This window comes from Rattus norvegicus, chromosome 1 (assembly GCF_021556685.1).
Source record: "Rattus norvegicus strain SHRSP/BbbUtx chromosome 1, alternate assembly SHRSP_T2T, whole genome shotgun sequence".
Classification (NCBI taxonomy): Eukaryota; Metazoa; Chordata; class Mammalia; order Rodentia; family Muridae; genus Rattus; species Rattus norvegicus.
In genome coordinates, this window is record NC_141534.1 from 216,674,092 (window position 1) to 216,700,509 (window position 26,418).

At 55.9% G+C, this 26,418-nt stretch overlaps 1 protein-coding gene across 38 annotated transcripts in view; it reads left to right on the top strand.

Annotated features, from left to right (window-relative positions):
- The window catches only part of Nrxn2 (neurexin 2), a 115,842-nt gene that overhangs the window by 71,899 nt on the left and 17,525 nt on the right, over positions 1-26,418 (top strand). For 13 of the 38 annotated variants that reach the window (NM_053846.2, XM_087575966.1, XM_087575241.1 and 10 more), the window contains 8 exons: positions 383-502; positions 833-1,214; positions 1,911-2,101; positions 3,240-3,413; positions 3,781-3,900; positions 15,232-15,413; positions 20,189-20,360; positions 24,006-24,095. In NM_053846.2, coding sequence (NP_446298.2) covers positions 383-502; positions 833-1,214; positions 1,911-2,101; positions 3,240-3,413; positions 3,781-3,900; positions 15,232-15,413; positions 20,189-20,360; positions 24,006-24,095 — 1,431 coding nt within the window. Of the gene's footprint in view, positions 1-373; positions 503-832; positions 1,690-1,815; positions 2,102-3,239; positions 3,414-3,780; positions 3,901-8,108; positions 8,834-15,231; positions 15,414-20,188; positions 20,361-24,005; positions 24,096-26,418 lie in introns of those variants that run through there. The other 25 variants (XM_087575101.1, XM_087575911.1, XM_087575174.1 and 22 more) reach the window with 6 other exon arrangements.

Sequence of the window (26,418 nt, forward strand, 5' to 3'; positions counted from 1 at the left end):
GTGGAGCTGTGGGTGCCCTTCCTTTGGGGTGTGTAGTGTTTTGAGTGTTAGGCCTGAGAATTCAGCTGCTAGCATCACACTGTAGGTCCTTGGGGAGAGCAGGGGAAGGTGTGTCTGCGTTCGTGGCCACCATTCCATAACCAATGATGTCCTCTGCAGTCCCACACAGTGTGTGGCAGAACTGAATGGGGTAAAAGATTTCACTGCATGCACTCCAGGTGCGAGGCGAGGGCCATAGTCACTGGTGTGTGCTGCGAGGTGAGGCGTGTGCTGGAAGTTGAGTGTGTACGTGTACAGGCGGGCTGCCTCCTGCCTGGGGTGCTGCCTCACGCCGCCTGTGGCCGTGTGTCGCGCTGTGCTCACTCCCCCCTTGGTGCTGCAGGTAAAGGCCCCGAGACCCTCTTTGCGGGGCACAAGCTCAACGACAATGAGTGGCACACGGTGAGGGTGGTACGGCGTGGCAAGAGCCTGCAGCTGTCTGTGGACAACGTGACTGTGGAGGGTAGGTGGCCTAGACCCAAGATGATGGACGTATTTCTAGAGAGCTGTGTTTGGTAACCTCTGCCTGGGATGTTATTTCCAGAGACGTTAGGGACCATTTCAGCTCCTTACAGGCAGCATCTTCCTGGAAGCTTGTTGGGCCTCCACTGATTCCTGCAGGTTTCCCCAGAGTGGTGGGATGGTAGCGCTGGCCCAGGACATCTGTAAGATCCCTTCCTGTGGCCTTGTTTGAAGAGGTGATTTTTCTGGGAAGACGAGGCCCTGTCCCAGAGGTGACCCTGTATTTTGTGCACTATCCTCCTCCCTCACGTTGGTCTTCTGTCCTGAGCAGGACAGATGGCAGGAGCCCACACGCGGCTGGAGTTCCACAACATCGAGACAGGCATCATGACAGAGCGACGGTTTATCTCTGTGGTGCCCTCCAACTTCATCGGCCACCTGAGCGGGCTGGTGTTCAATGGTCAACCCTACATGGACCAGTGCAAAGATGGAGACATCACCTACTGTGAGCTTAATGCCCGCTTTGGGCTGCGTGCCATCGTGGCTGATCCTGTTACCTTCAAGAGTCGCAGTAGCTACCTGGCGTTGGCCACGCTCCAAGCCTATGCCTCCATGCACCTCTTCTTCCAGTTCAAGACCACAGCCCCTGATGGACTTCTGCTGTTCAACTCAGGCAACGGCAATGACTTCATTGTCATCGAGCTGGTCAAGGGGTGAGGGGCCGGGCACTGTGGTGTTCCCCGATGACCCAGATAGAGTTCTTCCCTGGCCTTTGGGAAGGTTCAGAGCACTCAGACATCAGGTCAAGAGTCACATCCTTAGTCACCAGCCAGGAGGGCCCTCTGCAGCCAAGATGGAGAAGCCGAACCCTGCTTCCAGGCTGCTGCCTCCTCAGCCACTTCCTTGCCAGGGTTCCCAGTCACATCCCTCCTCTGGTCACTGTTCTCTTGATGGCAGAAGTAAGCCAGTCTTTCTCTTGTCCTGGGGGATTGTACCCTCAAGTAGCCCAGACTCTGCCTCTACGGGACCCCTACTGTGACCAAAACTCCCACTTCTGTCATGTCCTCTTTTGGGGCCCAAGAGCAAGTGCTTCTGTGACCTCCCTGGGACAAGACTTCATGCCACAACCTCCCAATGCCATTTTTTGTTTCCTTCCCACGGGATCCCTTGTCCACCCCTCCTTCCCAGGTCCCTAGTTTTTTTTTTGTTTTTTTTTTTTGTTTTTTTTTTTTTTTTCGGAGCTGGGGACCGAACCCAGGGCCTTGCGCTTGCTAGGCAAGCGCTCTACCACTGAGCTAAATCCCCAACCCCTAGGTCCCTAGTTTTTATGCCAGCAGTAACTTGTCCTCTCCTGGCATTCTCCCAGCGGTGCCCATCTGATCTGGTGTTTCCTCCCTACCGTGGGGCAGGTACATCCACTACGTGTTTGACCTGGGAAATGGCCCGTCCTTGATGAAGGGAAACTCAGACAAACCAGTTAATGACAACCAGTGGCACAACGTGGTGGTGTCCAGGGACCCAGGCAACGTGCACACGCTGAAGATTGACTCCCGCACGGTCACGCAGCATTCCAACGGTGCCCGAAATCTGGATCTCAAAGGTGGGGCTGGAACCTCTGAAGGCCAGCCTTACCCCAGCCCCCCTGCTCCATCGAGATAAATCCCCATCAGGGGGTCAAGGCTTCTCTCCCCCACCCCTTTCCTGTTCTCCATGGTGTCTGGCTGATGTCCCCCACTGTGGCTGTGTTTTACTCGGCTCTCCTGTGAGGCCACCTTGGATGGAGTACTGGTCAAGCTATTTCCCATTGGGGTCCCACCTTCTCCAATGTCTCTACAGAAGTCACTGAGATTGTCATTGCCAGTCCCCAGAGTAGGTGACTGAGAGGAAGAGGAAGAAAAAGAATAACAGGAATGGGGAGGGGGAGGAGATAGTGGACTGAAACAGGAGATGTCGGTTTGCAGCTGTTTCAGAGCCGTCTGGGGTCCATGAGACCTCCTTGCACACACATGCCTGTAGCATCCCTTAGCTCCACGTGTGTCCATGTAACCCAAACTGTCAAAACTTGGAGAAGATCTTCAGAGACCCATGGATTCACCTCCTGAGTCCCCAGACACAGTAGCTTGGTTACCAGTGCTGCAAATTCTCCTTGTTCCCAGGAGAGGGCGATGTGTTATAGAGAATCAGCAGTGGCAGCGGACCCAGGGACTAGGCTTCAGCTAGGCTGTCCAGGGCCGCCGAAACCCCGCTAGATATCTGTGCAGAACTCCAGGCCAGGTGGGAGATTAGACATCTCTGAGGAAGACCTCCTCCGAGAGCCCCGATTGTCAGGAGGACATTAGAGGAGAGAAGGCTGCTGAGTGAAAAAAGGCCTGCAGTTCTGGGAGACAGTCTCTGGGAAGGAAGCAGTGGGGGTGGAAAGGATGTAGAGTTTGCACCCATGAAAGGCCCTGATTACAGGCCGGAACTGGAATCAAGCGTGTAGGAGAGAACATGGAGCGGGTCCCTCCAGCTGCCCCCCGCCCCCACTATCCCAGGCATCTGGCTTCTGAGGGAGGGGAGCAGACAGATGGCGAAGGGAAGGGAAGGGGAAGAGGTGGTGTTGGTGGGGAATCTGAGGTTCGCTGTGTCTGTTAGGGATACCATGAGCCTTTCAGGTGTCTGGGAGGACCCAGATGTCAGCATCCTGGGGTGGAGGTAGGGACAAGCATGGCAGGGTGTTGACACCGCTGCCTTTTCAGGGGAGTTGTACATCGGTGGCCTGAGCAAGAACATGTTCAGCAACCTGCCAAAGCTGGTGGCCTCTCGGGATGGCTTTCAGGGCTGCCTGGCTTCTGTGGACCTCAACGGGCGCCTCCCAGACCTCATCGCAGACGCCCTGCACCGAATCGGGCAGGTGGAGAGGGGCTGTGATGGTGAGTGTAGGGCAGAGTGTGGGGCAGTTAGGTGGGGCCCTGAGGCTGACAAGGGGACCTCCTTCTCAGGTCTTGCAGGAGCCTGACCCAAGAGCTCTGGGACAAGGGGGGACAGGCACGGGACGAACCACATATTCTCCTTGATGCCTCCCCTCCTGACTACTAGTCAGAATCCTAATGGTCTTGAGTGCCGTCCCCCCTTCCCCAACACCCACCACCCTGCTCCTGTCTCTTCCTGTCACCCTGGTTTCTATCTGGCCCTCTAGTCTGATGGATTAAGGGCAGAGCCTCTGGCCGGCTGGGGAACTTCGGCAGCCCCTGGGCCCTTGGCTAAGCCTGGGCCATTTCTCCTTCCTACTCTTTCTAGGCCCCAGTACCACCTGCACCGAAGAGTCCTGTGCCAACCAGGGCGTCTGCCTGCAGCAGTGGGACGGCTTTACCTGTGACTGCACCATGACTTCCTATGGAGGCCCTGTCTGCAATGACCGTGAGTGCCAGCAGGGCTCTGGTGCTCCCACCCTATCCTCTGTCACAGGAAGTGCCTGGGCAGGAAGGAAGAGGGATTGTACTTCCTTCTACTTCCTTCTATTCCATCCTCACAGAGGCCAGGGAGGCTAGTGGTTGCTGCCCCCCATTGCTGCCCAAGTCTCTGGAGCCATCTATGGGCAGGTGCCCTCTCCAGGTTCTGAGCTGGCTGGCCAGCCATCTGATCTCCCTAGACACAGGTCCTGCTGTTTCCCCCTCTCTCTCCCCAAGAGTCCCAGCTGCAGGCTGCCCCCTCGAGCCACAAGGTCAGTCCCCAGCGTCCTCACTTGCCAGCTTGCATATTGTTAAGGCCCCTCCCCTGAGATAACAGCCTTGACAGCATCTTCTAGTCCCCAGAGGTTGGTGGCCATCGGCTGGTTACAGCTTGGCAGAGGGAGGACAGCTGGGTCAGCCATGGGGGTATGGTGGGGGTGTGGAGGCTTTGGTCTTTCTCTCTGATGATTGGGGCCAGGGTGGGTGACATGCAGAGAAGACATACACCTGGACACACATAAGCCTTCTCTGCTCTTCAAACACAAAGTGAAAGTGAGCCAACAGCCCTGTAGGTAGGTACCTGTGGGTGGTTACAGCAGGCCTAGGTACCACTGTCTGCCGCTGCCTCTGCACCGTTGGACAGGAGTCCCGAGTCAGACCAGGGGATGGGACTCCTGGATGGCTGTTGATTTTTCCTTTGATAAAATGTCCAGCACTCTCTGCACTTTCCTGGTTCTCAGGTGTGGCCAGCCCTCCCAGCTCTGTCCCCTGGGAGTTTCATCCGACCTGCTGTTCTATGTGCCAACCTAAACCTTCCAGCCAGCTCAGCACCACCTCAGCCTATTGTGTGTTCGTTCTACTTGGCTCCAGTTGGCACAAGCCTGTTCTCTGTAACCCTTCCCACTGATGATTGGGTGCCACCAGCAAAACCTTCCCATAGGATCCTTCACCAAACCTCAGTGACGGAACTCTGCCAAAACTGGTGGAGGGGGGTCTCGGCTGTTGGGATGTCCTGCTGCACATGGCTTTCTGGGAATGGTGGTGATGCCCATGCTGGGCTTGTCTTGCTCAGGATATAGAGAATCTGGCCCAAGTATGGCTGTCCATGCCCTGCCGTGCTCTCACACGGAGAACACAGGCTTCAGAAAGGGTCTGGAGCTGGAGGCAGGGTGTGTGTCTGAGGAATCAGTCTACTTTAGGGCAGGGGTGGGAAGAGAAAGTTCTCTAGGTTCTTGGCTGGGAGAAAGGAGAGACACCAGGGCTGGGGAGCCCAGCCTTCCGCTGGGAGTGTGATCATTCCTCACACACATTGGTCTGTGTATCTAGTGGCGTAGTCTGAGCAAAGCTATGAAACTAAAGAAAAGTTGGGTGACACCTGGAGTCCCCTCAGGGCTCAGTGCTGTTCTGAGGCTGGCTGGAGCTGCTCTGGGGTCTACCCTACTGTTAGGGCAGGGGAGAGACTGGGTGGGCTGTCTGTCAGGTTCTCTTTTCTCCCGGGGCCTCTCCTCTGTCTGGTTTTTCATGCCAGCTCCTTCTTGGAGCCCAGTACACTCCAAGCAGAAAGCCCTGCACACTGTCAGACAGAGACCAGCATAGCAGCTGAGTGTGTGGAAAGAGGGGGGAGGATGGGATGAGGGAGCTGGGCAGATTCGGCCCTGTGAGGGTGTTCAGAGCTGCCTGGATGGAGAAAGCCTAGGAAGAGGAGATCTGACCTTCAGGACAGCTTCTTCCTTCTGCCTCTGTTTTCCCATCTGTGTCATGGGAGCTTTGAGGGTTCGGGGAAGGGGGGTGGCGAGCTCTCAAGAGTCAACTCTGGCCCACCCGGAGAGAAAAGATCAATCAAGAGACAAGTAGGGAGAACGAAAAGGGGACCCTTCAATGAGAGAGAAGAGGGGTCAGTGAAAGAGAACTTCCACACCAGAGACCCTGGGCTCCTGCAGTCTGAGGCAGCTCTGGCCTTTCCCAGCCTGTTACCTCTCGCCATGCCTGAGTCCTTAGCTCTCATCTCTGCTGTCTCTATTGATCTCTTGCATGCTCCCTCTCTTTTCTTTCTTACCCTGTGTCTGTGTCTCTCCCGACCCCACCCCCCAGCATCACTCCCTCTAGCTCTCTCCAATTCCCACTCACCAATATTGATTGGCCTCTAGGCGGCTTCCCTTCCTCTCCTGTCACCACCACCACCAGCTCCTCCCTCTCTCCCTCTGGGGCCATAAATTTTCTGCCTGCTTGAAGCTGTGTCCATCTGTACTCCAGAGCCAGGGCCCCAAGGATGGGATAGAGTGGGCAGATGCACAGGACCTCGTGGAACCCAGCCCCATTCATTGTCTTCTCCCTCCTGGGGCTATGCACCTCCGGGACCACTCTCCACTTTTGAAGCCTGTGATGTGTGTGGACCTGCCCCATCATCTCGGCTGTCCTGAGGGAACTGGCTCCTTACTTTCCTCCCTCCCTCCCTCCCTCCCTCCCTCCCTCCCTCCCTCCTTCCTTCCTTCCTCCCTTTGTCTCACAAACATAGTCTTACTATGTATCCCAGGCTGGACTCTAGCTTGAGATAGTTTATCTGTACTGGTGTGTCGAGTGGTGGAATTCTAGGCACTATCCCCACATCTGGCTTGTCCTGGATCTCACTGCACCTGTGAGCTCACCATGACAATTCTGCACCAGAATGGAATCTGGAACCAATAAGTCGGATCCGGTCTCCCTTCCCGGCTCCTCTTCTGGGCTCTCTCCCTTTCTACTCACCTGCCCTACTTGTGCTCAGTTCAGGGTCCTCTTTGCACTGTTCTCCTTTTCTCCTCTGCCTCCTGCATTGCTGGCTGTCCCCTGTCCAAGCAGGTTGATGTGAGTGTGAAGGTTGCATCCAAGTGGGGGGAAGGGATTTTATCTGCATGGATCTCTGGGGCCATAGCAAGTATCTAATCCACCTCCAAGTTTGGAGAGCAGATCCCAGTGGAAGGAGGCATCCTAAGACAGAAAGGTTTCTTTAGCTTGGTGTAATCAGACCTGGAAGCTTTTGTCCTTCTGAACAACTGTCCTGGAGAACCCTGGGGAGCTAGGGGCTGAGGCTAGGAGACAGGAGAACTGGGGAGGGGAGGAGGGAGGACTGCAGAAAAGGAAGGGGACCTGGAGTAGGGGTAGGCAAGCACCTTGGCAGGCAGAGAGGTGTGTGTGTGTGTGTGTGTGTGTGTGTGTGTGTGTGTGTGTGTGTGTGTGACTCTCCAGTGCCTTTGGGGCTGTGGATGGGTCGTTTCTATGACTGTGGATGACTGTCTTAGAGGTTGAGTTTTAAGGGCGTGGGAAGTTTATGTTGGCCATTCATTGCCTATAATCAAACATGTTCGTGTTTCTGTGCCTCTGCAAGCATCTGGTATGCCAATATCTGATCACACACATGCATAGATGTGTCTGAGCTGTGTGCCTCCGGGCACACTGGTGCCTATAGGGACGCGTGGGTGTTTTCATACCCGAACCGGTCCACAATCCAGCGTGCACATGTGTTTCAAGGGGGAACAGCTAAAGAGGGCTGTGGCCACATCTCTGTGAGCTGGACCAGCAAGCACTTTTGGGTTTCGTCCAGATGGAGGAGGGGAGGGGGAGGAAGAGGAGGAGAAAGAGGAGGAGGGGGGAGGGGGAGGAGGGGGAGGAGGAGGAGGAAGAAGAAGAGATCGGCCTCTCTTGCCAGCCTCAGTCCTGTTCAATTATTCAGCAGGGCCCCTTCTCCCGGAGGGGGGTGGCGGTGGCGGTGGTGGAGATGGTGATGGTGGAAAGCACGCTCCCGAGCGCGGGGGAGGGGCGGGGCGCGCGCATAGGAGAGGCGAGCGCCGAGCGGGCTAGCCAGGTGCCACGCCGCGGAGCTGCCCAGCGCCGCCCGCAGATCGGGAGTCGCTCGGGTCCCTCCGCCCTGCCTCCCTTCTCCTGCGTTTCCCCTCCCCTCCCTTCCTTTCCTCTGTCCCTCCCTCCCTCCCTCCCTCTGTCCCTCCCTCCCTCTCCCTTCTAGCCCTCTCAGCCTCTGCAGCAACAGTCCGCTGCCTCCATCTCTCCGCCGGAATCTCGCAGGCTCGCGCCTTCCTCTGCCTGGCCCCGCTCCCCTCTTCTCCTCTCCCCTCCTCTCCTCTCCCCCCATCACCCGGATTTGCTTCCCTCCCCCTCCTCCCGCCCCCCTCCCCCGGCCGCTCCCTCCTTCCTCCTCTGGCCTCCGTCGGGCAGCAGCGGCGCCGGGTCGTTTCCGCGGGGCTCTCGCTTTTAGGGGAGCCGGGCCTCCGTCGCTACTGCGCACCCCATCTCCCGCCCCGCTGGGTTTTTCCGCAGGATTTCCCTACCGTCCCCTCCCCAGCACCATGCCCCCACCCGCTGGCCGCTGACGGCCCTCTGCGCCGGCCCGGCTCGGGCCTGAGGGGGGACCCCTAGCCGCCCGCTATGGATCCAGGCTCCACGGACCTTGGCCTTCCCGCTGAGCGTACCCCGGATTCCCCGGCGGGATCCAGTTGATTTGCTTGGCTCCTGACTGAGGCTCGGGCTCTGGTTTTCCTTCGCTTCACCCCTACCCCCCTCTCGGAGCTCGCAGCCGGAGGGGGGCTTCGCGGGGCCGCGCAGCCCCGCGTCCCCGCCCCCGGCCATGGGGCTGTGAGGTGGCCGCCCCCGGGCCGAGATGCCCCCCGGGGGGAGCGGGCAGGGGGGGTGCCCGCGCCGCCCCCCCGCCCTGGCCGGGCCCCTGCCGCCACCGCCGCCGCCGCCGCCGCTGCCGCTTCTGCTGGGGCTGCTGCTGCTGCTGGGGGCAGCTGAGGGGGCCCGGGTCTCGTCCAGCCTCAGCACCACCCACCACGTCCACCACTTCCACAGCAAGCACGGCACCGTGCCCATCGCCATCAACCGCATGCCCTTCCTCACCCGCAGCGGGCACGGTAAGTGGCGCCCCGACGCCGGCAGACTGGCTTGGTGGTCTTGGGTGCTCCGCCCAGGCCCCGGGAGCCCCGAGGGCCGCACCCCGACTGTGCGCTCGCGGAACCGGGCTTTGCGGCGGAGCCCCTTCACCTCCCATCTCCAGCTCCCATCATGCCAGCCCCACCCTCACCTCCATCTCTCCGTTCCTCCTGCTCACCCTCATCCCTGTCTTCATAAGTGCTTCCTAGCCTCACCTGTGCCAGCTCTCCCCGTGTGCTGTTAGCCTCTGTGTCTCCAGGGCCCTATCACCGGTCCTTTCACCCTTTCTCTGTGCCCTCCTTGAATCCCTCTTCCCTTTCACCTCCATCCCCGGTCAGCCGGCTCATCTCTCAGCCTGTCTTACCCTCACCTCCCGCGGCTGGTGTGCTACCTTCCTTCCACCTCTGCCTACCTGGCAGTCTTCCCTTTTCTCTTCCCTCTGTGGTCTTCCACCACCTCTCAAACAATCCACTCAATCTGCGGGGCCCCATCATCTGCACCCCCTTGTACTCTCATCTGGTACCTATTCGCCTTCCTTCCCCTTCTCTACTCTGCTTCCAGTTATGACCCTCCCCATGTCACCTCCGGAGCCCAGTCTCTCTGCTCACGGACTCCCTGTCAGGACTCCCTGTCACCTCTTCTGTGTCAGTCTCATCCACCCCATTCATCGACACCCCAGTCCTTCACACCCTCTGTCCCCAAGGCCTTGCCCTTCCTCCTTAAGCAGGCCCCATCACTACACTTCCCCTCTGGACCTCAGACCTTCATTCCTTCATGTCTGAGACCCTCCCCCCGGGATTCTCAGGAGGCCATTTCTTCCCAGTTCTGTACCTGTCACCCCCTGTCTATGTCCCTCAGACTCCATGAGCCTGTCACTTCCCGTTACTGTACCCCACAACATCTATGCCGGGTGCCCCATTTCCTGCCACACCTGCCCTCTTGGTGGATTCAGTCCACAGCAGTGTTGGCTGCTTTTGTCTCGGGCTCTCCTGGTGCCGTCTTGGGGCTCAGCCACCTCCCATCCCAGAGACCCCATCAGCTCTCGTTTTAGTCTATCCACCACTTCCCACCCTGTCCTGTACCCCAGCTCCCATCTCTCTGCACCCTGTCCTTCAGTTAAGCCCCGAACACACCTCCATCCCTGTTCCTGTCAGGCCCCCAATTCCAGACCTCATCACCTCTCTGACACAGGCTCCATTCCCAGCTCCCCACCACTTCCCAGCCTGGGACCTCCTCTCCATCTCTGAGCCCACCATCGCCTGCTGTCTGGTCACTGTGGGTGCCGTGCTCTTTCACATTTGCTCCTGATTCTCCTCAGCTCTGACCATTCTCCCCTCTCAGGGCTCCCCCTCCTCATTTCTGACTGCCCTCACCTTTCCTGCTCAGCCCCGTTGCTGTTCCTCCATCATTGTCTACAACCACACTGCTGTGCTCCAACCCTTCCCCTCAGTGCCTTCCATTTCTGCACCGTCTGCTTCCCCATGACCGCTCTGTGTCTGCAAGAAGCCCTCTGATCTCCAGGTCCCATGTCATATCCGGTCTTTCCATCTCTGTCCCCCATATGCCACTACAGTGTTCCCCCCATTCCCCAGGAGCAGTGTCTTCAGACTGTCCCTTTCCCTGCCACATCCTCACCCTCCATGCTTCTCATCCCAACTCTGCCTCCTCAGGCTCTCTCTTGCCCTTTCATTAACCGGGCCTCCGTGCTGTTCTCTTCTGGCTCTCCTCAGGCCCAGTGTTGTTCCCAAAGACACCCAGACAGAACATGGGCATAGGCAATGATGAGAGGTGTTAGGAGAAGGGCCCAGGTGCACTGGAAGGGAGCCCTGTGGGGAGAAGAGGGGCAGGCATGGAGGAGAAAGGCAAGAGAGACAACTGCTGTCTCCAGGATAATGGGCAGATGCAGGGGAGGACCCAGGAGCTGGCAAGGGGCAGGAGTCGGGCAGAGGGAGCGAACAGGCTTTCCTGGTCTGTGCAGGATGTGTTATTTCTCTACAGTTTTAGGTCTCCCGGAAGGTTCTTGTCACAGCCCCTGATGCTCCGGGGACATGGTCAAGAGAATGCTATCACAAGCATTGCCTTAGGGGTTTCTTCTCAGGGTAGAAGGATGAGAGGGAAGGCAGCCTGGGACACTGATGAAGTGGTGGGTAGGCTAAGAAGGGTCCAGGGAGGAAGGAAGGGGCTAAGGAAAGCTAGAAGAGGAGAAAGCAATTTGTCATGACTGAACCCATCTCTGCTCACCTCAGCTATGGGGGAGATGAGAGAACTGCCTTCCCTTGGGACTCTTCCCTGGGCTGGAGGCCAGCCAGCTCTCCTACTGCTCCAAGGCTCCCCCGTGTGAGGACAGCTCTCTTCATGGACACCTGCTTCTCTACTGAGTCTCCTTACCTCCCTCCCTCCTTCCTTACTGCTTCCCCACCTTCCCTCCCAGCCCCCAAGCCCTCCCATTACATAATGTCCCTACCCACCTGCCACTGACATTTCTGTACCTGATGTCACTGTAGGGTATGGGGTGACCAGCACATCTGGGACCTAAAATGTATGGAGCAGATGACACCTTTCTGGTCCTGGATCCCTTCATCTCAGTCCCGGTTTATGGAGCCTTGATGAGCTCTTGGTTCCTTTCTAGTTCTGCCAGTAAAGGCAGGCTAACTCTCAGCTCAGCTCTGAGTCGGTGGCTTCCCGCAGAAGGGGCTATCATGTCATTTGGTTCTGGGGATGGGTAGATAACTTAGATTCCTGGCTGAATGGTGTATGGCCAGGATGAAGCTAAGAGTCAAGGAGTTAGATGAAGAGAGAGTTGAGTTTAGGTGTCTGGGCCTGTGCAGAAGTCCCACCCCCTGGTTGTGGTGATCCTTCTGGGAGGATTTGTTGATAACAGGCAGCACCTACGACCCAGGTTTTTCTGGATTATGTAGAGGCCTGACCACTCTAGAACTTCCAGGAGGCGTTTGTGCTAGCTTCTCATGCTCCTGGGGCACTGGCAGACAGCTGCCACACATGTACTTTTAGTCCTGGGGCATGACTGCATGGGTAGTTCTTAAGTGGAATAAATGCTGTGAGTCTGGGTTCCTGAAACATTGCTAATGGTTAGTTGTTTTCTTTCTAGAATGTAGGTGTGTGTGTGTGTGTGTGTGTGTGTGTGTGTGCGCACACGTGTGTTGACTATATGATCACATCTAGTGTTTTATGGCTCTGTGGATTTCTGAGTCTAGGAGGCATTGAAAGGACTGTGTTGGATGTGTGCAGAAGGTGCTAATCTTGGGCCTGTGACACCTTATGTCTGATTAGAAACTCTTGCTATGGGCTTCTAGAGGTATGGTTCTGGCCAGCATGCTATGCATTCAGCTCCCTATTTCCCATTGTGGAAAAGAACAATTCGTCTATACCAGTTTTGGGCAACACTGGGGCTTGCTTTAGGTCCCTTTGCTTCTCAAGTCCTTTCTGGATGCCGTCAGAAGTTACAGATGTGGAGTGTTGTCCTGGGCACCGAGGCTGGCGTGCCTTCTTGGGGGAGGGCTAGAGACAGTTTGCTTGCCTGGCAGAGCTGCGGGAAGCACCTCCCGAGCGTGGCCGGAGGGGCGGGTCTTGGCAGAAGCTCCTCCTCCAGCACCCGACCTCCTCGTAAACCAAGCCCTCTGTCCCCGCCCGTGCGGGAGCAGTGGTGCTGGGGAGAGAAATGTCTCCCCGGGGTAATTACTGCAGCCCCAGCCCAATAAACCATTCATCCTTTCCCTCTTCTGCCCAAGGAGTGTCTCTCCACCCTGGTTCCCCCCACAGTATAATAAATGCTCTTCGGCTTTTACAGGTCCGCCCAGCACAGTAAACTGGCTGCAGTGTGAGAACAGCTGGATTATAAATCCTGAGGGAGGCCGGGACTGGGGAGTGGGAGGGCTGGGGCGCAGGCGCCTGTTTGCACCTCACCGGCCCCTGCCCTTGGCCGCCCGCGGAGGCCTGTCTTTGTGCGTTTACCGCCATATTTCCCTGGCTGCCTCGACTCCTGTAGCGGAGTCTGCTCGGAGAGGCTGGGGCTTTGTGTGCAGTTGGGTGCCTCGCGGCCCGCGCGTGGGTGTGGGGTCTAGGTGTGCGTCACTTGGAGCTGTGTCTCCTTGTAAGGTCTGGGACTTGGGTTGTTGGCACACACCTCAGATCTCTCTGGCTTTGCTGTCTAACCCGGCACCGGGCTCGCTGTTGTTCTGGTGCTTTAGGGGCAGGAATGGCGCTGTCCATGGTGATGAGCATGCTGAAGGCACCCAGAGGGAAAGCCGGCAGGAAGGGCCTCCTCCTTAGCCCAGGCAGATTTGGGGCCAGGCACCATACAATGGAGTTTCCTTCCCTGGTATTAAAGTATCAAACAGCCCAATGTAATACCCCTCTCCCTGGGAAGCCCTGGAACCCAAGGGTCAGGGAGTGTGTAGAGGAAGGTCAACATCTTTGCTCCCCAAACCCCATCTCCCAAATTCAACGTGCAGATTGTGAGTGAAAGGGAGAGGGAGGACCCTGGGTATTATGGTTGTCATGGAAACAGCCGATTTTCTGGAGTGCTGCAGTGTTGGGAGCTGAGAGACTGTACTGGCTGAGGCATAGCCGCTTGGCTCTGGTCTCTGGGCCCAGCTCATTCTAGGCAGGTAGGTAGCCTGCAGTGAGCATAGAGGTGTTCACTATGTTCTCCTCACTGGAGCTGGCTCTCAACCTGAAGGCCCAACTTTCCTCATTGTGGCTGTAGGGCCTAAGGTAGAAGGTACCCCTGAGCCTGCAGGGTAGAGCTGGTCTGCCTCTGTCTGCTGGGGTGCTTTCCAAACTACAGGCTGCAAAAAGACAACAATTTTAGATACACACACAACACACACACACACACACATATGTATGTATGTATATATATACATATATGTGTATATATGTATATATATGTCTGCCCTGCCCCTGTTTTTACTGTGTCGGGAGGGTAGGAGACAAGGAAGATGCTCAGGGAACAGCAGGGAGACTGATGTTTCCTCTTGCTCTAGTCTCACCACCTCTGATGCCCAGGCCACAGCCTCTCCTTCCCTCCCCAGCCTCTCAAGCACTCAGAAGTCTCCTCCCTCTCCTGTGGGGACCTTGACATGATCCTTGATGGGTCCCTCTTTCCACCCCACTGCCCGGTCTCCTGGGGCCTACTGGGTGAGAGACCCCAGGTCCCTGCTTCCTCTAGTCCAGAGTTTTCCGCTGTGTTCTCCACAGCAGGCTTGCTCCAGGCTTCTGTGTTCAGGCTCCATCTGCACCCCTCTCTCCCTGGCTAAGTCTTCCCTTGAACCCCTTTCCCCACCCCAAGAAGTGCTTTGAGAGGAGTCATTAGTAGCCAATCATTTAATCAAGCACTTTATGAATCTTGTCTGCTCTGTTTATGTCCTAAGGAATGTGAGATGCGTCTCTCCTCTTCCCTTCCTACAGGCCCAAGACAGTCTAGTCCTTCAGGACTCCCAGTCAAAGCTCCCTTCCCGGAAACTGGGTGACCAGCCCCCCTCCCACTCCCACCTCCACCCCCAGGGAGCTCAGTCAGCCGCAGGAGGGAACATGGCGACTAATGGGGTTTATTTTGGGGCTGAGATCGTTAGGGACCTAACACCCGCCCCCGGCAGCCGGATGGTGAAGAGGAGAGAGGGTGGGGTGGGGGAGGGCTGGGAGAGGGAGCCTACATCTCAGGCTCCCACTCTCCCACTTCCCTTACCTACATCCCTCTCTGTCCTTCTCTGTCCATCTGTCTCTCTGCCTCCTTCCTCCTCTGGCTGTCAACTCTCCCCATCCCCCCCACGTTTGCCTCCTCCTTTCTGGGCAGGGTTCCAGGCCTCTGGGCTTTGGCACCCAGGTACCCTTGCCTGAGGGTAGAAGCAAGGATCCCTGGACAGACCAGGAAGACTCCCAGGGGGCTGGGAGGGGACAAAGGGGCTGGCGTTGGCAAGGTGCCAGAGAGGACCTATGAGTCACAGCTGCCCACAGTCCTGCTCATCTTTCTGCCATCACTTGAGGTTCCCTCTCACCTCCTTGCTGCCTGGCTCAGGTCCCAAAGAAGCACTTGGGCGAAGTTGAGCTGGTCAGAAGCAGACCCCAGGTCCTTCCCACACAGGGTATTCTTGCTGTCTGGGTCTCCCTGCAGCCACGTTCTGGTCACACTCTGTGTTACCCGAATCACTGTGGTTAAAGCTAGCATTCTCGAGGCAGCTACCTCTGTCAGTGTGCATGTCCATGTACAGGCCCTCACCTAGGTACCTGGAGTTACCGGGCTGACGGCTTCTGCGGGCCTCTTAACTGAAGCCTAACCCTGGTGTCTTCAGGCTCTGGCCCCCAAACAACTCTACAGACCTCCTGACATTTCCTCCTCCCCGTCTTCTTCTCTCTGCAGCTGGGACCACATACATCTTTGGGAAGGGGGGAGCGCTCATCACCTATACATGGCCTCCCAATGACCGACCCAGCACAAGGATGGACCGCCTGGCCGTAGGCTTCAGCACCCACCAGCGGAGCGCTGTGCTGGTACGCGTGGACAGTGCCTCCGGCCTCGGGGACTACCTGCAGCTGCACATTGTAAGGACCGCCATCCTGACCCCAACCCCCTCAGTCCTCAGTGCTGGGAATGTCACCTCACTGTCCCTCATGGGGAGAACTCAGAGCCCCATCCCCTCATTCCTTGAAGTTCTTTTGAGATCCAGGCCCCTCCTGGTCACTCAAGAGCCACCTGGTGCTGACCAACTGTCTTCCAGTCATGCAGGGTCTGTGGGCTCTCCAGGTTAATCTACTGTGGCCTTCAGAAATTCCTCACTTTTGAGGGTGTCTCTGGGATGTTCACTGCTGTCCCTGTTCTCTCCCTCATGCCTCCTTACCCAACAGCAACTACCTGTACCTCTTTGTCTTGACTTTGAACTCCACCCTGCCCTTGTTCTACCTGTGACTTCTGTTTCTGTGACCTTTGCCATCCCAGCAGACCCTTGACCAGGTCCTTCTCACAGATTCTAGTCAAGTTCATTCCTTGATGATCTCTTGGTTGAGCCTCACATCCCATTAGTCTATTGCTGGTTTATCACTTTTCCTTTCTCTTTGCTCACCCACACCCTTTCCTGTGACCTCTGACCCCATCCCACACCCTTCCCTGTGACTTCCCCACACCCTTCCCTGTGACCTCTGGTCCTGCCCCATACCCTTCCCTGAGACCTTTGGTCCCACCCCACATTCCTCCCTGTAATCTCTGACCTCACCCCACTCCGCTGCCTGTGACCCCTGGTCCTGCCCCACACCCTTCCCTGTGACCCCTGGTCCTGCCCCACACCCTTCCCTGTGACCTCTGGTCCTGCCCCACACCCTTCCCTGTGACCCCTGGTCCTGCCCCACACCCTTCCCTGTGACCCCTGGTCCTGCCCCACACCCTTCCCTGTGACCCCTGGTCCTGCCCCACACCCTTCCCTGTGACCCCTGGTCCTGCCCCACACCCTTCCCTGTGACCCCTGGTCCTGCCCCACACCCTTCCCTGTGACCCCTGGTCCTGCCCCACACCCTTCCCTGTGACCCCTGGTCCTGCCCCACACCCTTCCCTGTGACCCCTGGTCCTGCCCCACACCCTTCCCTGTGACCCCTGGTCCTGCCCCACACCCTTCCCTGTGACCTCTGGTCCTGCCCCACACCCTTCCCTGTGACCTCTGGTCCTGCCCCACACCCTTCCCTGTGACCCCTGGTCCTGATCCACACCCTTCCTTGTGGCCTCTGGTCCTGCCCCACACCCTTCCCTGTGACCTCTGGCCTCACCACACACCCTTCCCTATGACCTCTGGTCTCATCCTACACCCTTTCCTGTGACCTCTGGTCCCACCCCACACCCTTCCCTGTGACCTCTGGCCCCACCCCACATCATTCCCTATGACCTCTGGTCCTGCCCCCACACCCTTCCTTGTGACCTCTGGTCCTGTCCCCACACTCTTCCCTGTGACTTCTGGTCCCACCCTACACCCTTCCCTGTGACCTCTGATCCCACCTCACACCATTCTCTATGACCTCTGACCCCACCCCACCTCCTTCCCTGTGACCTCTAGTCCTGCTGTGCACCCTCTTTTTGGCCTTGTCAGATTTCATTTCTGAACTTAGCCTCTGCCTCATCCCTTCCTTCTCCATGGTCCTGGGCCCCAGACTGTGACCTCAGCCTCCAGCTCTATTCTAGGCTCCTTCCCCTCACTTTCCGGTTTGTATGCCACATGCTGGGCCTGGCCAGAGCCTTGAGCTGTGAGGTAGACCAGGCTGACCAGGCTCTGTGTGCCAGTTGGAAAGGTCTGTGTGGGGAGCCCTGGAAGATGCAGAGGGCAGAATTGGAAAGGGAGAGAGAACCAGAAGAGGAGGCTAGAGTAGGTTCTGACCTTTCCCATCTGAGTAAGGATGGGGCTCTGGCCTCTCCCTCGCCATAGCTTCTCCAACACCAGGTTCTGAAGGGGAAGGCATCCTGTGAACAAAGCATGACTGGTGACGGTGGTGGGTGACAGGCATGGTTCTCAGGAGGGGAAGGGCACAGAGGAAGAGCAGGGGTTGAGGCAGAGGGCAGGCTTGGGGAGGAGGCCTGCAGTTGTGTGTGGCAGCCTATGCAGAGAGATGGTGAACTGTGGACAGCAGTGTGGTGGTGGGTGTGTGACAGTTGTGACAGAGCGGTGGCTGTAGGTCAAAGTGACCCAGAGAGACCCTGTGTCAGTGCAGAGTCTGTGCTTTCATTTCCTCAGGGTTTGCTGTGGTTTCAGTTGCCTGTCTGATTGGCTGGGTGTCACTACGTTCCCTGAGACTTTTTGAGCTGTCCCCTCTTCTCTGTCCTGTGAGGACATGTGTGGCTTTGCAGCTGATGGTGTAACTTGGAACCCAGCAGCTTCCCTAGTTTTGCCTTGTGTCTGTGCAAGTCACTGCAGCTCTCTGAGCCTCAGTTTCCCCAGCTGTGCCTGCACAGAGAGGGCAGAAGGCTTAAATGAGATCATGTATGTGTGTGCTCATTGCACTGTCGGGCTGACGGGGGGTTCAGCGTCCTGTAACCTGTGACTAAACCACCTGGGCTTCGAAGCTCAGGAGATGATCCTTCCTCCCAGAGCAGGAAGGGTAGGAAGTCTGAGGAGAGAGGTATCCTTCTTCTCTCAAGCCTCCCCTAGGCCTGGGTGCTGCTGGATAGGGAGGGTGCTGAGAAGGATGGAGGTCCCAGGAGATGCAGGCACCGAGGGGGAGTTGGGTACCAGATGGGCTCACAGCCCCTTGGGTGCAGCCCCCCAAGCCCCCTCCTCCCCCAGTGACACATCAGCTCCCACTGCAGCATGGTTAGCAGTTCTCAGAGAGTGGGGAGGCGGCAGCAAAATAAGAGAAAAGCAATTTGACGTTTCTAATAAAGCGTCGCTCCACTTTGCCAAATTAATTTTGACTCCCATAATTATTTGCTGTAGGAGCGGCCGCGTTCTCCCCACCGCCGCCTAATGAGGTAATTGGGGAATTAGGAATTAATGACTTTAACAGAAGTGACAACTGACTTCACATCAGGAGCAGCTCTGGGGAGCTGCCTCTCCCCCGGAGTGCACAGCTCCAAGCTTGGCTGCCTCCTAGGAAACCCAGGTGTCCTGCCTTCCAGCTCCCCTGGCCAGTCTTCTGCCGGTCCAGCTCCTAGCCTGCCAGTGCCCTTGACCATTGTTGGTGCCCAGGTGGAGTCTTGTGAGGGGGAGAAACCCTCAGAGACATGCAAGGGGCTGATACTATTCTGGGTGGTATCATTACTAACAATAGTAACCAGGAGGCTTGGCTGTTCCCTTGCCTGTGCGAGGAGGAGCAGATGATGATCGCGTCTCCCTGGGGATGTTGTCAGTCTGTGGGTGGTGCATGGGTGGGGCTTGCTAAGATGGTTAGGCGAGGCCGCCTCAGTTTCCTTGCTTTACCTCCTTGGAGGAGGATGACAGTGTCTGTGCATACAGGTGTGTGTGTGTGTGTGTGTGTGTGTGTGGTTTGTGCAGGATCTTGGGATGGGGAGTACTGAACCCCACAAATAGCCATGGGAAACATGGCTGCATATCCTGCTTCTCAACCCACCTCTCTCTCCTACCCCTACTGCCAGGCCTTTGAGCTTTCTTTCAATGTGACTAACAGCCAAAGGGTTTTTTTCTTGCTCAGGCTGGAGTTTTTCAGTGTCTTTTTGTGTGCCAGGCTAGGTCTCTGAGGGTGATCCAGGGGTCCAAAGGATCCTTGTGTCTATCCTGTGTGGGAGGGAGGTCAGGCTGACTCTGGCCGTGTGTGGTGGCTGCTGGGAGATGCAGGGGAGGAGAACCGAGGTTTAGCTTTGGGTTTGGTGGGCCTTCCACTGGCTTGGTGAGGCAGGCAGGTCCTAGAGGCCAGAGTGCCTTAGCATCTCTCATGCTCTGCCCCCCAGCTCTTTGAATGAGTGTCTCCCCAGACTAGTGGACAAGGGACAGGAACAAGGACAATAGTTTTGGAGGTAGGCGAGTTGGGATGCAGATGCTCGGCCCTCTCTTGTGAGCCATGCGACTGAGGTGTTACCTCACCCCCAGCATTAATCTTCTTCCTGGGTAAAATGTGACACCACAAGTTTCCTCAGGGTTACTGTGTATGGTTCGAGATCTCAGCAAAGCTGCTCCTCTCACTCCAGCACCATGGCCAAATTATTTGTGGGTTGGATCTCAGGTGGCCTTTTCAGGTCTCCCTGCGGGCCTGGTCCCTAAGGTTGCAGTCTCTTTGCTTCCTCCCTACAGGTCTTTACCTGTCTTCTTCCTGTCCCCTCAAGTCCCCAGTCCCATCCCATCCCAACACCTCAAGACCTCCCTCCCTTAATAAAGCTGGTATAGCTCTAAAGCCCAGTTCTCTTCCCTTGCCCACCACCCCTTACACTTTCAGGGTCCAGGCTACCCCTGACCCTGCAACCAAAGAGGTCAGGGTTGGGAAGCTGTGCAGACCTCAGACTGACTTCTGAGGCTGTGAACTTTCCCATGGTGAGCTCTTAGAGAGGCCACTACATCCTTGTCATCCTTATGTGGACTTTGGGGCCCTTGTATAGGGCACCCATTTTCAAATATTTTGTATGAACCTGAGGGCAAGAGACAGCCATTATTAGTGGAAAGAGTTCTGTGTCTGGTCCTTCAGTCCTAGCTGGTGTCCCCAACTGATAAGCCTCCAGGGTACTCTGTTGCCTGCATGTGCTAGGGGCAAATCTGCCCACCACCTTGGTGGGTTGAGAGGTTCTTATAAAACCTTTGAAAGGCGGTGTTGGAAGGATTTTGGGAACCTCAGACAGAATTTTATAGGGATACTTGCCCCCTCCCCATTTCTGATTCCTATCTCCCTGTCTCCAGGACCAGGGCACTGTTGGGGTGATTTTTAATGTGGGCACGGATGACATTACAATTGATGAGCCCAACGCCATCGTGAGCGACGGCAAATATCACGTGGTGCGCTTCACTCGAAGTGGTGGCAATGCCACCTTGCAGGTGGACAGCTGGCCAGTCAACGAGCGGTACCCGGCAGGTAGGTGATACTGGTCCACAGAGGAGGCACAGCGACAAGGTGGGGCAGGGTGGGGCCTGGCAGCCTCGGATTGTGGAATGCTATGGGGCGTGGCTAAGTGGAGAGGCTTCCAGCTGTGGGGAAAGGTGTGGCTACGGAAAAGACTGGGTAGAACCTGGGTCGGTCGGGGCGTGGCTAAGGAAAATTAGGACCCTGAAGAAGGGAGGATATTGTTTGGTGGATGAAGTTGCAAAGCCAGAAGCCAGCTTGAGGATGGGCAGAGAAGATGAAGTGTAGAACTAGAGAGTATTCAGTACCACTGAGGAAAGGGTGACGTTAGAAAGGAGGGGCAGGGTGGAAATGGTGAGACCCATGCAGAAGCCTAGGAAAGATTCACAAGTTAAATGAACACATCTTGGCGGGAGGCTGAGGAAAACATAACCAGCCAAAGACACGCAGTCAGGGACCCTTATTGGCCCCTGTAGATGCTGGAGAAAATAGCTTAGAGATGCAGGGAGACGGGATCCCAGTAAGAGACATGGTGGAAAGGAGAGAGACAAGACAAGTGTGCAGAGGAGGGTCAGACACCTTCAGTAGCCTGCACAAGCAGCATACAAGGTACCCCGGACCTGTACTTGGCCTGGGAACCCAGAGATGAGGACACAGAGAGCTGCAGTGGTCAAGGACAAATCAAGGTCTTGGGAACCCAGGGGAGGGAGGAGGATGAGGCTGGGGGGGGGGGGGGGAGACGCTCAGGAGGGAGCCTAGTGAGAGGAAGCCAGAGGAGGAGTGATGGAAGGTTCTGGAAATAGTCACAGAGACATCTGCAGAGATGGAGGCAGCTCCAGGATTGATGCACAGGGATGCGGAGCCGCTGACACAGTCTCAGCTAGGGAGAGGAGAGGTGGACAGAGCCCTGCAAGAGGCAGACCAAGAGGGAGGGCAGCAGGGAGGGGGAGACAGTGCAGGGAGAAGGACAGGGATCAGAGCTGCAGGTGCCTGGTGCCTGTCACAGCAGCAGGATGACCACCTGTGATCTCCATTGCTCCTAGCCAGAGTGACAGAGCCAGTCTGACTGTCCTGCAAACCCTTGGTGCTCACTCACTGTCATGGAGGCCCTGGGCATCAGGGGTCAGACATGCAAACTCTCCTACACAGACCTGTCTTTGCTCCCGCTACTCCGCTCCACAAGCAGACCCTGACAGCCTCTGTCTTGGGGGGACAAGTACATTCTTTGTAGTGATGGGGACATTGGCCTGTGCTGGACAGGGTGTGAAGAGTTCTCTGTGTCCAGGCAGGCTGTATGCTCAGACATTCACTTCATTAGGCCGGAGGCTAGGAGGAAGCACGGTGTCTGTTAACCTCGGCCAGGACCCCTGGATTGGTGTAGGGAAAGATGACCTGACATCCCTTGCCCGTTAATCTAGGTATTTCGGGATGGTGGGGTAGGGCAGGCTCTCTCTACATAGCTATAGCTGTCCTAGAACTCATTATATAGACCAGGCTGGCCTCGAACTTCCAGAGATCCACTTGCCTCTGCAACCTAAATGCTGGGATTAAGGGGGTATGACAGCACACCCAGCTAAATCTGGGTGTTTTGAAGGAGGCCCCCATTGCTGCCTTGAGGAGGTGGTTTCTGAGTACCACAGGTCACTAAGCAGTGAGAACGGACCTGTTCTATCGCTGTCTTCATTTGTTTGTTTGAGATAGGGTCTTACTCTATAGCCCTGGCTGGCCTAGAACTTGCTATGGAGACTAGGCTGGCCTTGAGCTCACAGATGCCCACTTGTGTCTGCCTTTAGAGTGCTGGCATTAAAGGTGTGCATCACCATACTGGCCTTGCACCTGACTCTTTAAGAACACAGATACAGCCTGTGGGTTCCATCTCAATGGTACCTGACCTCTAATCCCGGGTCTCTACTGACAGACCATGTGACCCATGTCAAGTCATCCAGCCACTCTGAATCTATAGGGAAGGCAGGGTGTCATTGCCTCAAAGCGCTTAAGACAGTGTCCTGCATGTCCACAGGAGCACAGGCATATATTGTCCCACAGCCATTCATAAGCAGGCATAGGCCTGCCCTGATTGCTGGTTAGGCTAGTGTAGCCATGTGGTTCAGACAGGAGGACTGCTCTTACCCCAGCGTGACTGGTTTAAATGCACAGAATGGTCATATTTTCGAAAGAAATTCAAGTCCCTGTCCACTGCAGTAGGTTAGAAGCACCCACGGTTCACAGAGAAACACCAAAGACACTTTCTGCATAGATGTGCATGTACTCGGTTACACACACACACACACACACACACACACACACACACACCCTCCTTACTTGTCTCAGGGGTTGGAGCTTGAGCATGGAGAGAACAGGTGGGTATCCAGATGGGAAGCCAAGGATGGGGAAAGGGGCGGGGCTAAGGCTGGGCAAGGGAAGCTCGAAGGAGAAAGGCTGTGGAGCTTGCAGGGTATGCAGATAGGGAGAGAATGGGGCTAGGGCTGGGTTCTGAGGGTGGAGAGGTGCAGAAGCTGGCTTTGCACAGAGGACCTGAGGTTACTGAGGTGAACTGAACGGGAGAAGACAAGTCAGGGCAGAGCCAGGATCAGCGTTGGGCCAAGGTTACCTGCAGGAGATAGGATGAGAGGGTCATGGAGAATGAGGTGTGGTCTGGGTGAGGATCAGTGGTTGTCAGGGGACACCAGCAGTGAGGTCCTACATTTGTAGAGTAGGCAGTCTCTTGGATTCATGAGTACTTAGCGATTGCTTTTACACACACATGATATAGGAGGGCGTATTTATGGAGATGTTCCTGAAGGCTCATGGGAGGCGTACATAGGCTGACCCAGGCTCCGGTCTCTGGGCAGGTGGACAAGAGTAGCAGAGAGTTTAAACACCTAGCTCCCCTTTCCCTATGACCCTCCCATCCCATTGCCTGTGAGCATCCCCAGCCCTCCTCTGTAGGAACAGGGGTGTATAGGAGCCAGGACCAGGTGAGCAGGCAGAAGCAGCTTTGCAGTGAGGAGGTCTAGGGCGAGGGAACAGAGGTGGAAGGGTCTGGTGAACCAGGGCTATGGAGGGAAGTGGGAGCCTGCGGAGAAAGCTGGAACTCAGAAGACAATGGGAGTTGGCAATGACTTTGAGAAATGGTTTAAAGCTCTGTGAAACGAGTGTGCTGGGCACCCCCTTAAATGTCGCATAAATCCTGCTTAACCCATCCCTCCCACTTCTAAACCACCCTCTAAACGCAGTAACCAGCTGGACAGCCCCCTAACTTAAACCTGCTAAATGCCCCGCCCCCACCCCACCACCCCTCTTTGGGATGGTGAAGGAAGTGGGTCTCAGGCCTCAACAGCTTGACAAGATAAACCTGTCTAACCTCTGACCTTCCAGCTGTGGGTTTTTTATTTTTAATTCTTTATACTTCCCTTCCCTTTTCTTGGGTTTCCCTCTCCTCTGGGTTCCTCTCACCCCCAAGGGTGGGGCTGGCTCTGGACAGAGCCTAGGGAGGGGGCCCTGAGAGAGGAGGGGCCCAGCATTCTGTCCCTGGCTCCCTCCTTTCTGTTGAATGTGGCTGCTTGCTGGGGTCTCCTGAGAACTGCATAGTTAACTTTCTAAAGCCTGTGGACTGCGCTGCCTGAGAAACCTACTGTCTTTCTAAACTTTTCCAAGGGAACTTTGATAACGAGCGCCTGGCGATTGCTAGACAGAGAATCCCCTACCGGCTTGGTCGAGTAGTAGATGAATGGCTGCTCGACAAAGGTAATTAACCAGAATTAATTAACTAACTAACTAACTAACTAACTTTAAAAACACTATCTTAAAGGTGCAGAGCTCTCTCCCCCACCCCTTCACCTCTTTGTCATCCCAGGCCCAAGTGGAGGGTATTATCTGGGCAGGATGCTCCCTTCTCCCCCCTGCAGTCTGTCTGTCTGTTTCTGGGAGGTGGTTGGGAATAGGGAAGAGAAAGCCTGGTGTCTTCCTAGAGCGACCCTCAATGCCTGAAGATGGATGCACCCTCAGCTTGTGCTGAGCTAAGACATCTGCATCAGGAGGGGAACACAGGCTAGAAGGTCGGGTCTCTCTGACCAAGTTCACCTCAGGGGTTGTAGGAAGGTTTGGGGAGGAAGCAGGGCAGAGCCAGGAGAGAGGGGCTCAGAAGGGCGATCTGGAGGAGAACAGAAGAGCCACAGCCTCAGATCGGACTGAAAAATCCCAAAGGCCTTGCTTGGTCTCAGGCACCCTAGAAGTAGTCAGGCTGATGGCTGACTGGACGAAGGGAAGAAGACAGAGCAGGTTCCTAAGAGACCCTTATATGTAAGAGAGGTGTTACTGCCGCGCGAGAGGGGGAAGGGTCCTTGTCACCAGAAGTTGGGGGCTAAGGGCACAGCCATGTCATTCCCGTTGGAGGAGGGGCAAGCTCTGTACCTCTAAGGCTAAACTCTAGTGGGGAGCAGAAGTGCTAAAGCCCACTTAACCAGCTGATAACTGTGCATTAAATGTCCACGGGGCTTTCCCCGATAAAATCCCCCAATGTAACCTCCAGCCCCTGCACCCAGGGGCCTAAACACGCTGATAACCAGATGTCATAAACTCATAGCAGGACAAAAAAAAGTTAAAGGGACTGTAGCAGACATCGCTAAAACCTGCAGCCCTCAGCCACACTGGGCCGCTCTCTCCAGCGGGGTGAACTTTAACCCTTTGAGGCGTTCATGGCAGGCGGGGGCAGGGGCCATAGAAGCCATGGCTTCCTCCCCTTTACCTCCCCTCCCCTCCTAGAATCAGAAAGGCTGAGGGAGGAGCCTGGGCTGAGGCTGGGACAACTTGTGATACCTCCCCCCACCCCCACCCCCGACCCCCAACTTCTTAGGCAGATTGGGAGTGCTGTTGGAAGAAGAAGATAATCCAGGGTCAAGGGGGGGGAAGAGTTCCTTGACTTTCACTATGGCAGCCATGTCTTCTCTTTAAGCATGGATCTACTCTTCTAGAACATGGCAGGTTGAACTTCCCAAAGAAGAGGAGGAACTCACTCTTGGTGTGGCCTTTGGCCCAGAACTGACCCTGTGAGTCTAGCTCCCTCCTTGGTCTTTGCTCAGCCCACTCCAAGGACACCATGGGAGGAATAGGAATAGGCCAGTCTAGGGCAGGGCTGGGTGTTCTTGGAACGGATATTTTATTGTAAGTTGCTGGGATACAGTAGGTGCTCAATAAATGTTTATGGAATGCCTCCAGTTTCTACTTCCGAAAGATGCCTGGAGAAGCAATTCCAGGGCCGCCTCACAATAAAGAGACCTTAGTCAAATGGGTTTGGAGTGGAACAGGCTTCCTCCTATTAGAAGCCCACATGTGCATTAGTTTTGTAAGGGCTCTGAGAAGGCTTTTCAGAAGGGAATCTTTAGTGGAGAACTCGTCTGACGCTTCTCCTTTGTTCTTGTAATTTTTATGCAGCAGCCTTCCTTCCACCTTTGTGGGCTGGGCCCGGCCACAAATGAGAAAGATGGAGGGGACACCTTTACTTGAGCCAGAAGTAGGAGGGTCCTGGGGGAGGAGCGTCTGAGCAGGGGGCTGAGGAGACACACTAGTGACACATCCTTGGCTGGACAGGTGCTTGGGGGTCCTGGAGAGCCTGTGTTTCTAGAGAGGGTGTGTGTCACAAGTTGGACTGTCTCGGCCCAGGTTTGGGGGGCAGGGCTCCCAGGTTCCTAACTTTAAACCAGATCTCTAACGAGGCACTAACCAGAAGCTAACGAGGGCTAAGCCAGGTCTTAAATGAAAGCAGCTGTAGGTCCATGGGAGACTGGGGCAAAATCCTACTCCATCTGCCCCCCTCCCCAATAACATCAAAATCAACATTAAACCTAAACTTAAACATAATAAATGTCTTTTCTAAAAACCAAACCAAAACAACAAACTCAGAGGGTTAAACTGACCCCCAGGTCCACTAAAACCAAAGCAAGCAGCCAAGCCCCGAGCAGGGGTCATTCGGAGGTGTATATATATATATCACACTGCCAAGTGCAGGGCCAGATTGGAGCTGGAGCAGTTATATTGGCTGTCAGTGAGCGAAGCAAGGTCCCTTTAACAT